General features: G+C 37.1%; 1 protein-coding gene across 1 annotated transcript in view; it reads left to right on the top strand.

Annotated features, from left to right (window-relative positions):
• Positions 1-13,328, top strand: part of LOC107046645 (gamma-aminobutyric acid receptor subunit beta) — a 168,407-nt gene that overhangs the window by 95,819 nt on the left and 59,260 nt on the right. The window contains exon 4 of the mRNA XM_015269304.1: positions 9,934-10,160. Coding sequence (XP_015124790.1) covers positions 9,934-10,160 — 227 coding nt within the window. The remainder of the gene's footprint in view (positions 1-9,933; positions 10,161-13,328) is intronic.

Genomic DNA, 13,328 nt, shown 5'->3' with positions numbered 1-13,328 from the left:
CCGCCCCCACCACCACATACATACAGACATAATGCCATCTCGCTCAGTGGCTCGAAAGAGCTCAAAAGACACACGAGGAAAATGCTCTCGGCGGCCTGAGGGACCCTGAGGAGTAGTGGGGAGGGGCCGCAGTGCGCCTGGAGACTAGCCAAACGGGCCACCGGCGGCAAACCAGATCACCGAGGCCAGCATCCGAAACCGCCCCCAACAACCGTTTTCCCACCGACCGAGAGTTATCGCGCGGACACGCTCATACCAAACGGCAAAATCCTCCTGTCCCCACGACCACCCTCTACTTGCCACTTGCCCCCCCCCCTTCCCCTCACCCAACGTCATCTATATACTTTTAACATCGTTCCTCCGACTCCTGTGTTTCTTCTTCCAATTTTTCCAACCCTTCTTTGTTCTTTATTGCCCTTGGAACACTGGCAAACACCTTACAATTCGCTTTTCCCCTGTGATTCTCTTTGTTCCAAAGCATCCAAAGAGACGATTACTTGCAGTCACCCGAGTCTGAGTGGTACCCGAGAGTGGATGGCAGGTGCACTTGGCTATTTTATGTCCCATATATACACGTCCAATCGTAGGAGAACTCGCTTGGGTGGATCAATTTTTTATCCTCATATTTTTATGATTTCTCGACATTCATTTCGGCGATGAGAGAGGGGCGGGTGGTGGAGGGCAAGGAGGGAGAGGGGGAGGGGGGATGGGTGGGAGGAAAGGGGGTGGATTATTGGAGGGTATTTGCTGTGAAAATATTGATCGGTTTATTGAGGTTTTCCATTGTAAATCAGTTCAATTGAATTTGAGGTTCAAATGTTTTTGGGGATTTTCCGCTGCTCCGGTTATTCGTGGGGATTAATCCTTCATTCCCCGGAATTTTCATGAATTTTTTAATCCTCGGGGCCAAATGCATTCACCAGTTTGTTTGATTTTTCATTGTTGGGGATGGTTCTGGGGAAAGATTATCGGGTATTAACTTTTGTTTAGTTTTTTATTGTTTTTGTGGGAAGAATGACGTTCGTATTTCAAAGAAGGAAATTTTGAAATTTTGAACGTTCTGAAAATTCGAACGCGAACGATCAATTGGATACTTGATTTTAGGGGAATGTTCCTGATTTAAGAATAATACACGAGTTGGAAAGAAAGAACGAAATAAATTTTACACCCAAAAAAAATTATCGATTCAATCTGGACTCTCCAATTGATCTGAGCAGAATTGAAGTAGTATTACTTCGATCGTTTTTGTCGTTTGAAGTATTGAGTAATTGTATTAAGTGTGAATTTAAGTAATATTTTGTCTTCATTAAGATCGATGAACAGTATAATTATTTATTTCATGACTTGGAAATAGAATACATTCAAATTTCACAATTTTCTGTGAAAGCAAAACGTCGATATTGATAATGAAAATACATGAAATATCGCAAGATAACGGATTTATAATGATTATATTTTTTATTTTCAGTTAAATGATAATCTCATCCAAACACGTACAATTTTATAACTTGAATCTCCTTGAATCATAATGTCTATTGGATATAAAAACATTGTTCTCAATTTCAATTTATTTCCTTCTTATAAAATGAAATGTGATGAATGAAAAATACAGAATGAAAACAATAATAAAGATGAACAAAATCATTATTATAAAATCTTCATCTAGTTTATGCCCACGACAACGCAAAGCATAAAACCGGTAATAAAGTCCAACTGCCCATTTAACTTTCACTAAACAAAGTAACTCAGCAGAATTATCCACAACCCCCGAGATATTCGCATCCCCTCGCATAATATAAGGGATCTGGAGTTGTAATTCCAACGGAGGAATACGAAATGCTTTTCGGGATACACCGGGGATTCCCAGGACACCCATAAACCCCGGCGTGTACTCTTAATAGCGCAACGTCGTTGTCTTCTCGCTCACTCCAATCCAACCACCTCGATCCACCCCGTCAGTCTCTTCCGTTATCTTACCGGCTGATCGTGTGCCTGCAAGGATTCCCAAGGATATTCAGACGTCGGTATCGAATATCCTGAGTGTTATCGATACCCAGTCTCCCCGCAGTTGTACGAAAATTCTGTTCCCTCTAGGCGTGAATTCGGGGCGGATAGTTGAATTTAACTGCTCAAAGACGTATCAATTCCCTCTGTTCATGCTCACTCAATATTTTTCGCGAGGGGAAAAATGCGTTTGAGGGTGTCTGAGGGGCAGGGACCCCGCAGAGTGGGATGGGATCTCGGAGAATTATACGTGCGTCACTGCGGAAGGTTGAATATAACGAGCGCGCAACAACACAGAACAATGAAACGCACATACACTATGGGGATTTTTTGCCATTCAAGTAATAGCTGCATGTGAATTTTCCGAGTTGTGAATTTGAATGGAATTAACGATCAAATTGTTCACCGCATTTTTATTCAACTTGGAAATTCAACAAAATCGAGTTTTGTATTTCAAGTGGTGATGGATATTTTGATGGAAGCACTATTTTTTTTCAATAACAATTTTAACCGGAAGATTTAAATTTCAGTGAATACTTCTGTAGTAAAAGAATTCGTCAATAACAGCAGATATGAATGTTTCATTTAAATGAGTTTGTTAAAAAGTTCATGATTTTTTTTCTGAAATTTCAAGAGTAATTAGGTAAAATTGCAGGACAAGAAGTTCTCTCTTTAAAAAAAAATTACCAATTTTAAGAGATTCGTGCTAAGATGTATTCTTTTCAGCGTAAAGAACTCCTTACTCAATTTCGGGAGAAAAAATCTCCAAAATTCTATTACTAACGTATGCTGATTTGAATCAAAAACAGTTCTTGAATGCAATAAATTTTCGTCTTCAAGTTGGAATTATTTGAAAGAAAAAAAGTTGAGGATGATATCATAGGAGTTGCGAATCACATTGAGATTAATTACACTGTTATTGAATTATTTTTTGAGTGTCAAGTGAAAAGTATTGACATTTTTAACAACGACCAACTGGCATGACATTTCCGGCTAAATTTCTATTGACAAATCACTCAATTCTTCCAATATTCAACGACATTTTAATTTTCAGATCTGTAAGACAGTGGAATTTTTTAAAATCATGAAACTCCATTCAATTGTCGTGAATTCATTCATTTGTTGAACATTTAATCAAATTTACCGTTTCACAATGAATTTGAGGATTCAAGTTGTCATTGGCATTTCAATTTTGCCGAATTGTCGAAGTGAATACAAAATTCCATGATTCAAATCAACTTCTAATTTAGAAGAAGAATTCACATAATTTTCAATAATGAATAAATCCCAGAGGTATTTTAAGATTAATTTCAACACACCGATATCAAGAACACTAATTTCCCCAATTTATGTCGCGATGAATAAAGATTCAATCAATTAACCTTCATTCCGGTACACCAGACTAGCCTCAATCATCCAATTTTTCCAAACTCCATCACATCACAAGAAATGTTCCACTCGGACATCCTCAACGTCAATCCATCCATTCTAATTTTCCACGCCAAGAAAAATAATTCACCCTGATAAATTCATTTGCGCAATTTAAAACCAAGAAATCCAGAATGACTTTCTAATTTCTACTTATGCCCCCTTGACTCGTCTCAGAAAAGCCACTTTGTCTTCTTGCATTTCCACAATTTCTCTTTTGATAAAAATGACATCTTGAGAGACGCTTTACCACATCGGCCGGACGGTAATTCGATTTGTATCGCATTCCCTGTGGCAAAGAAGCTTTGTATCTCGTGAGAGAAGTTACCCTTTCCATTCTTTTTTATCTCTCAACGCATCCCCGAGCTCTCTGTACCCACGCGAGGGTGAGAGGGGAGGGGGGAAAAAAGAGAAATAACGGGAGTGGAAAAGAAGTTGAAAAAACACAGAGGCGAGTGCCCGTAGGATAGAGCGGGGAGAAATAGAAGGGAAAGAAAGTGAGTCAGAGAGGAGGGGTTGAGGGATTGGGTGAGTGAGAAAATGCGCTGGTTCCATTAAAGCTCTTCGCCGCTAACTCCGTTGACCTATTAAAAGCGAGACCCGTCGACGGAGGCGGCAGGAAGAGGTTTCTACAAACAGAATTGCATTCCCTCGGCGTTACTCCCCCTCGCCGCGCCATCCCCCAGTGCCCGTTTTACCCAGCTACAGAGGAAACTTTCTTCTTTACTTGATGTCAGTTTCAAGAAATCAGTGAGAACCTTAATGCACTTTCTTTTCTTCATTTTCGATCCAAATGCTATCTCAGGAGGATGGAAAAAAAGATAAAGCCAGAGGAAGGGTGAGGGGTGATGGAGGAATGGAGATGATAAATTAAGGAGGAAAAAAAAATCTATGGAGTTGAATTAATTCAATTATCCATGGGAATTTCTGGAGCATGAGTTTTTTTTCCCATTTCCCCCTGGAGTCGGAAAATGGTAATGCGCGGGAGGGGAAGTGCTGAGATGATGGGGGAGAACGTAAAAAAGGGTCGCTGGAATATAGAAGAGCTGGTATATGTATCACTCACCCCTGCTGCGAGGAAGTCGGGCGAATGTGGAGTAAACTTTCGAGCACTTTGCCAAGACGCGTAAGTGTATGCTCGGATGGTTTATGGGTGGTTTTTAGGTGCGGTAAAAGGGAATTTTGGGGTATCATGCTGGGGGAAATGGGTTGAATTATACTGAAAAATTTCTTGATTCAAGTAGATCGCGACTTCATTGCAGTATTTTTTCTAGTCGATCCAAGTAGGAAGACTGTGGTTCGATCTATCCGAGTTTCCAACTGTTATTGGTGATACTGGATACTAATTAGAATGACACTGATTATTAGGAATTTTTATGACTGACATTTGATGATTGATTCCCAAAAATTCGAGGTGGGTCACTGAAAATCAGTGGCATTACCCCGACAGTTGGAGATGCATCCTTGAAAATGGATGGCTTTCCTCTGAAAATTAGTGGCGATGTCACTGGAGCTTGGTGATGCAATCACTGAATTTCAGAGGTTTGCACTCACTCGATTTCACTATCGTTAATCTTTAATGATTGAGATAAATACCTGAAAATCAGTGACATATCCCTGAAAATCAAACACTTTTCACCTTGCGATCTTTCTGTGAATCAAGAATTTTTTTTTATGCAGAATGGAGAAAAATTTGATTCAATAGTTGGCATTAGCAAAAATGTACCTTGGGAGATTGAGCCGAATTTTTGGGGAACACGTGGGAAAAAATCTGTGCAAACTTATCTCTAAATTTCTCAGGCGAAATTCCTAGTATAGTTCTAGAAAATTTTTGTCAAGTTACAGTTTCAAGGAAAATTAAAGACTTTTACCATTAAAAATTCATTATTTGATGGAAAAATCAGTGAAAACTGTCAATATCAGTTCATGTATTTTATGAAAATTAATAAAAAATCAGAAAAATCCAGGTACATTTTCATAAATTACTAATTGATTAGAAATTTAAGTTCGTTAGCGAATTATTCTCTTTTTGCTGAAAATCACTACTAATCTCTCCATGAAATTGCAATTGTTTTGCAACACTACGAAATGCTGTACTTATATGAACAATATTTTTTCGATATTTCCACCAATCTTCGAATTTTCACTAGATTAATCGTATTTTGTTCTAGAATGCAATTCAACACTACAATAAAATTCAGAAACGAATACCTTTAGCAGCCGCGATTACCAATTTTTTGGGTCTTATTTCCAAACTTAAAAGACATGAATTCGAATTTTAAAAAATATTGCCAACCCCCTCTCATAAAGGATATCATCCAAATAAGTTCATTCGATTCACAACAACAGGAGAATAATAAATATCCACGTAAATTTATAATATCACGTCTCCATTAAAAAAAGAAAAACGAAATTGCCATCCGATATATATTTACTTCTCCATGTTTTACCATTTTATTCGTATTCTCCGAGAATCAAAAAGTCATATTCCGGTGTCAGTCCATTCGTAACATCGGAAGATTTTCCAGTTGGTTTGAGAGCCCGTGGGTGTACACCGTCACTTCCTCTGGTTTTACGAGTAAACCCTTGGATTTTACATGCCAATTCCTCGCAGAGTACGTAAGGCATGCGGTGAGACGACCACACAAGCCATTGGAAAACGCATTTGCCATATGCTTTCTACATGTGTATATAGCCCTTTCAGTCAATTCCCCCCCCGTAAGAACCACCCCCCATACATATGCTGATACATGGTTTTGAGTTGTGTCTGTGTATCCAGGAAACTGGACTACGATGTACCCACTGCTCTAGCTGCACGCATGTTGGTGCATGTGGCATGAATATTTCCTTAACAACTCCGGGTGTATATTCCTCTTTCTCCCACTGACTCCTTATATCCTATCTCGTACAGTGGCGCACATCAAAAATATAACTCCTCTCTTCGCCCTTTTTTTCACTTCCCCTTCTCCTCAATCCACCTTTATTTTTAATACTCCATCAAGTCACCCAGCATTACAGTACCACATTATCATGGTCAACGAGTAACAGAGTCATGAAAATTTTATGCAACTCCACATTATTGTATCCCTGGAAATTTTATCTTTTGTTAATAATTCAGATGTGTTATTCACCCAGAACGAACTTTATCGACAATTTTTTAGTCATATTTTCGGTTATATTTCTTTTTCTGGAATGGTATTTATTCGTGGCAGAGATGGCGATCGTTTGCATCAATCTTCATCAGTCACTCAATTTTTTTATTATTTAGAGAATATTGATGAATAATTACTGAAAGATTTTGAGTAATCGTAAAAGGAAATTGAGTTCTGGGTCTTTTTTATTCAATAGGGAGGGAAAATGCTGAATAAATGATTAATTTCCTCTGCTTGCTTTTCAATCCACCCGAAAATGGTGAAATTCATTCAGAATTCCATAAAAAGTTAGGCCAGACATTCCAAATAAGTATTTCCTTCAAAGAAATTCGACAGAAATTCTTGTGTAACGGTGATTGATTTTTTTTCCCGGACACCAATTCCGATCGAGAATTCCAATTCTCCACTAATTTCGATTAGGAGCCTATTCTTCACATTACAAAACACAAAATTTCCTCGTGAGTTAACATTTTTTTCTCAATAACCAGAACTGGAAATCGAGAATAGGAATTTAATTATCATTTTTTATGATTCAGGAAAAATTTCAAAACGAATGCGGAAAATTTTACTTTATGGAAAAATTCTCTAGAAAAACTTTAGTGCTGATACGGAAAAAAAGCGCAATGTGATAACCAGGAAAAAATTCCAGGGCCGGTACTAAAATTTTTATTGACTAGCACGCGAGTGTTTTCCGTTCTTATATGACATTTTCACAGAAGTCCCTAGAAATTTTACCTCAACAGCACTAGAATTTTTCTAAAGAATTTCTCAGCGTGCGGGCGCTATTACTTTACCTGACGAAATCTAAATTTTTTTACTGAATAACAATCCGTTTCACAATTACCTTCTGAACGTTAAAATTTCCGGTTTTTCCCTTGAATTCTCTCTCCGCGCTTTTCTTTCTCTTATTCTCGAATTGAATAGTATCTCAATGCCTTAATTTTATAATCGACGACTTTTTATGCTTCTGCGGTCAATTAACCTTCCAAATTCACTAGCTAAAGTTATAAAGAAATAAAGTTCAATGCTCGATTCCCAGGATAAACTTCAAATAAAAGACCTCTAACATTTGAAATTAGTCTAGAAATCTCCTCGACCTCGCGCCATAGTAGATCTCAACGTTAATCGAACCCTCAAGGAGGTGTATGAGGTCGTGACCCGTTGAGAAGAGGCAAAAGGTCTTTGGTTGATTTAAAGACGCAGCGGTAACTCCTTTCATTACCTCCCTCAGTGAAATAAAGAGGAAATTTTTTTTTCGAGGCGCAGGAAACGCCACCGGGGTGAAAACTGAGAAAAGTGTGATTCCCCCCTTGCTATTAGTCCCCCCACGTGACTCGCATTTATCATAGTTTGAGGAAGATAAGAGGGTGGCAGACATCTTTCAGGGTGTGAAAGTTTGCCGCGACGTTCTTATATTCCTCATGAGCTTAGATTCCCCACAACTTGAGGGACTCGTAATTATCGTAAAATCACGTCGTATCGTAAATCGAGGATAACGATCATCCATGTCGTGTTATGTGCATTAGAGGGAGTTTGTTGGTATATAAGACGTGATATACACGGAAAGAATGAACTTTGTTGGATTAGAGACAAATGATCGCCATCTTTCAATTTTCGTATTTTTGTTTTTCAGATGATTCGCGATTACGATCTGAATAATTATGCAGATGCATTGAAAAATCATAAATTCACTGAAAATCACGATTCAAGTAGATCCGGGCTCCGTTCTAGTATACAGGGTGACGTCAGTCCCCTCAGACAAAAAAAAACCTAAACGTAAATTCAGAGCGAAGCGGTAAAACCGTTGAAGTCGGCTTAGCCCTTAGCAGAGTTTTTGAGGCATATCTATGAATGTAAGGGAGATAACGAAATTTTCATAATTACCTTTTCTGTAGAGTGAACTGAGGACTATAAAATAGATATTGACAACAATTTTGCTATCTCCCTTAGATTTCGAGATATTCATGGAAAATGGACATGCCCACTGAAATTTCAAGAATTTTGTCATTGAAAATTGATAATTTCATGGAAAAATTTGTGGGAACTGTAAATTTCAGAGAAATTTATCCTTGAATTTCTGATTCTTCTGAATTTTCAGGGAACTCCTTCAAAAATTCCCGGAATTCCCGAAAAATTCAAGGGAATTTGGCAGCGAATATTCATTTTCACTTAAAAATTCATGTAAATTGTGGAATTTCTGTTCCTGTCGCTAAAAAAATTGTAACTCCACTTGAAATTTCATTGACTTTTCCCCCTTAAATCATGTTCAAGGTCTTTTTCGGAAAATTCAGTCAAATTTTTTCAACAGTGTATTATCAGAATTGAATAGTTTTTCTCCCGTTGAATTCCGGATTCTGTATTCTATATCCTCCTGAAATTTGTAAACAAGGTTCTGCCGTCACCCCATATATTCTACTTATCTGAAGCAGGATGGCTATAACCGAATAAATCCAACTTTAGGACTAGTAGTCAACTTGAATTGAGTCACGAAATCTACTTGAATAATAATGATTCATTACTTTTTTTATTTTCATTCATTTACACTTTACACCTTACACTTTAACTCTGATATTTCTCATTCAAATCCCTTCATCAAAAGGTCAAATTAGTATTTATAAATTCCAAAGGAATTCATACGGCAATTCACCAATAACGACTGTGTACTTTGGTAGAGATCCAGCAAACGAAGTGGTCGTACAAGAATCAGCCTGTCCCCGAATCCTCAAATCGTTGATTATTCATTTAATCACGAATGCAATTATTACACAAGCGCTTAAACACCGGACCGTCGGTTGACTATACATACAATTATGCATGTATATTCATGAACTCATAAAATTAAGCGACCGAAAGTGTCATTCCAATAGCGAAAACAGAGAGGAAAATGGGTATACGACAGCTTCGTTTGTGGGCTCAATTTCAATTCCTCAATTTAATTTAATTTTTCTTCTCAATTCTCTGTTTTAATAGATGCAAGAGGAGATAAAAATAACTGAGACGGTGGTGAAGAGCAAAGGGACATTGGAGGGAACTGGAGTTGATACAAATTCGTTAATTAGACTTTCGTGATCTGCTACTTAATTTACATTTTCATTCGTCTATTCAGTGAAAATGCAGATACGTTTCTCTTCCCTCCAACAGTTCCACTTCATGACCCTTTTTGGTTGTGTAACCTCTTTACTACGGATATATATCCTCTCTCTCTGGGGTGGGCGCCATATTCAAAGTGAACCCACCTTTCCTCAGCCCTATTACCCAGAGATAAGGGAGAAGAAAATAATTACCAACTCACAAACTAACGCAAACGAAATTTTCTCTCTGTCACGTTACCAACTCGTGATTAATGCAGGACTTTACGCTGGATTTCTACTTCCGGCAATTTTGGACTGATCCAAGACTGGCATTCACGAAGAGGCCGGGGGTGGAGACACTCAGCGTTGGATCTGAACTTATTAAAAATATATGGGTACCAGATACGTTTTTCGTCAATGAGAAGCAGTCTTACTTTCACATTGCCACCACCAGCAACGAGTTCATACGAATACACCACTCGGGAAGCATAACACGAAGTATACGGTGAGTTTTCATTATTGATTATTATTCATTCTATTTCAATTTTTGGAGTTTCAAGGCAAACACTGTCATTCCTATGGTGATCTTCATGTATTAGATTACACTCGACATTTAAAGATTTAATTTTTCGCCGATGGGGGAATTTCGTTCTGATGATGAGAACATTTACTGAGGTTAAATCATTTTTGCGAGGCATGCAGCAAATTCTATCCTTCCAGTATAATGATTTTTATCCAGGTATGAATAGAAATTGTAGGTATACACGGAGAGAAATGTTCAGTAAAAATTACGGAACTCTCACTTCACTCACCGATTACGGAATCGACTCAGAAAATTTAAGTGACGGTATCGTAATTTTTCACAAAAGATTCAGATAAAAATTACGGAACGCTGCGAAAAAATTCCGTGACAGTTCCGTAAAATTTCCTACAACCACATTTCGCTCCGGAATTATGGAAAAGATACATAATTTTTATTGAATATTTCTCTCCGTGTATGATAAGTGAATTCCATCCTGACGGTCTACATGAAAACTGACGTACTGTACAGTATCCTACGACACATTTTGGGTATTTGCTACACGGAGAAAATTATTTGGTGAATTTTAACAACTAGTTGATGAAATTTAACAACTAATTAATTCAAATTCAGAAAAAAATTTTCAATTTCATTCAATCTATTTCAGAAACAATCCCGCAATGATTTATATCTTTACAATCGATCAATGTCTCCCCTAGAAGATATTTTCGCAATAATTTGTAATTCCTTGTTAAATTTGATCCATCAAATAAATCAACGAAGGTTTATTGAAAATTTAACAAATGGTTGTCGAATGAAATTGAAGAATCTTTTTCTGAATTTTAATGAAATAGTTGTTGAATTTCAACAACTAGTTGGTAAAAGTCACCAAATAATTTTCTCCGTGTATAGTTTCGGAGTGAGAAACTGAAGCTACAGACACTGAGGGATTTAAAACCGCAGGAAATATTCAAGTGTTACGATTTGATATGGAACTCACAAATCGAGTTAAGGGACCTATGACATTGTTATAAATTGAACAATTTAACTATTAATTTTGAATAATTAATAAATTCTTGGGAAAATTAATAAATATTTCATTTTGAAATGGAGCAATGAGTATCATTCAATTATTCCTCTGCGAAATATCAATTTGATTGTAATTTCCATGGAAAGTTCAAAATTCGACCTATACAATGCGAATTGAAGTATACTAAAATTCCCGGGACTCTTTTATTTACAACGTGGGATGTAATAAATCGCTCTGGCGTTGAGAGGCTTCTGGATGAACATCGAATTCTATAAATTTATTCTCGTCAAATATTCAGTTTGATTTAATCATTCATAATAATGTGGATGGAATTTCACACGACTGGGGGTGGATGAAAGCTTTCAGGAGAGAAACATTTTTTATATTAATTATTGTATCCACAGCGTCAGTGACGCTTCCCATGAATACATCCAAGGGATCAGGATTTTCCACAATGTTCCTTCTTTCGTGTAAATTGATCGGATTAATAATCACAAATATTGTGAAATTCAGGGGTTTTCATTTTATCTTTCATTTCATCGGGGTGACAATAGATTCAAACCAAATCGCGAGAACATTCACTGTAAAATATTTTGTTTAGAGTTGCGAATGGATCCAATATCCAATCAGAAATTTTCAATCATTAAATGTTTCTGCGAAAACGCGTAAAGTAAATTTCAAAAATGCGTGGATAATCAGGATTCCATTTACGTTTTAAAATGAATTATTTCTTCTCAAATGTTCCCTTTGTGTAAATGAACTATGGAAATTATTTAAACTTTCAAAAACCTCATCTGCTGCATGAAGTCCACTCAGAAAATTTACAAAATTTACAACAGAATATATACAACTTCCCTAAGATTAAAAAAAAATATAGTGGTGAGTGGAAAGTGGCTTGTTCATATATTATTTATGAAATGAACTTTATTTTCCGAAATTAGAGTTCCGAATTATATTTTTCGCAAAAATACTAATAGAAAATCAAATTGAGATCTTGAAAATTCGAACAATGGAATCATTGCAAAGTTCTATTAACTGGGTTCTCATAGGTCTTGACTGAAAACTCTGATATTCATCTACAAAGGTTCAGAGGGTTTCCATACCAAACTGCCACAGAGACAGCACTCCTGTGCATATTAGGGGATTGCACTGGTCAACACGACGCACGCAATCCTCTACTTCGATTTAAGCTCCCCCCCCCNCTTCGATTTAAGCCCCCCCCCCCCCAATCACAAACACTGTATAATTCTTAACAAAAGGGCTCAAAGCCAGTTGAATTGAATTATGATATCGTCATAATCTGCCGAAATAAAGATTCATAAATGATATTATTTGCAAAAGTGCTAATGGAAAATCAAATTTAGACCTTCAAAATTCGGACAATGGAATCATTGTAAAGTCCTGTGAACTGGGGTTTCGTAGGGCTTGACTAAAAGCTCTGATATTCATCTACAAAGGTTCAGAGGGTTTCTATAACAAACTGCCACAGAGACAGCACTCTTATGCATATTAGGGGATTACACTGGTCAACACGAAGCACCCAATTCTCTATTTCGATTTAAGCTTCCCCCCCCCCCCCAACTCCAATCGCAAACGCAGTATAATTCTTAACAAAAGGGCTCAAAGCCAGTGGAATTGAATATGAAATTGAAGAGGGATCAGAAATAGCCCACCTTCAATTTCATGCTACTCCTACTTACGGTTGTACCGGGTGTATGTACTCCCTTTTCGACCCATTTGGGAAATCCGATCAATTAGCCCCTGATGTAGGGGTATTCCAAATTTTTATTTTTTTCCTCATTGAAGTAGTTTTGAAGAAAATTGCGAGTTAATAAAAAACATTTGCTAGTTAGTACTTTTTTTTAAATAAATTTTTGAAAAATCACCTCTGAAAAAAAAGGCGTTATCCCCTCTATTTCATCATTTCCAAAAAATTTTATGACCAATCGATAGCAAATTGTTGGAAGATTTTTGCGAGTTAAGAAAAAATCGTCAATGCAATCCTATTATTGTGTAAAATAACAATTCCAATTTCAACTGAAAACCAGAGTTGATGACCAGAGTTTGTAACAGAGATGTCAGACAAGATATGAATGTTTTTTTTGGCTCAAATGAAAGAGCGG

This window comes from Diachasma alloeum, unplaced genomic scaffold, assembly GCF_001412515.2.
Source record: "Diachasma alloeum isolate Michigan unplaced genomic scaffold, Dall2.0 Dall_scaffold_00183, whole genome shotgun sequence".
NCBI classification, from domain to species: domain Eukaryota; kingdom Metazoa; phylum Arthropoda; class Insecta; order Hymenoptera; family Braconidae; genus Diachasma; species Diachasma alloeum.
The sequence above is the reverse complement of the archived record's forward strand: the minus strand, read 5'-3'. Positions and strand labels throughout refer to the sequence as shown.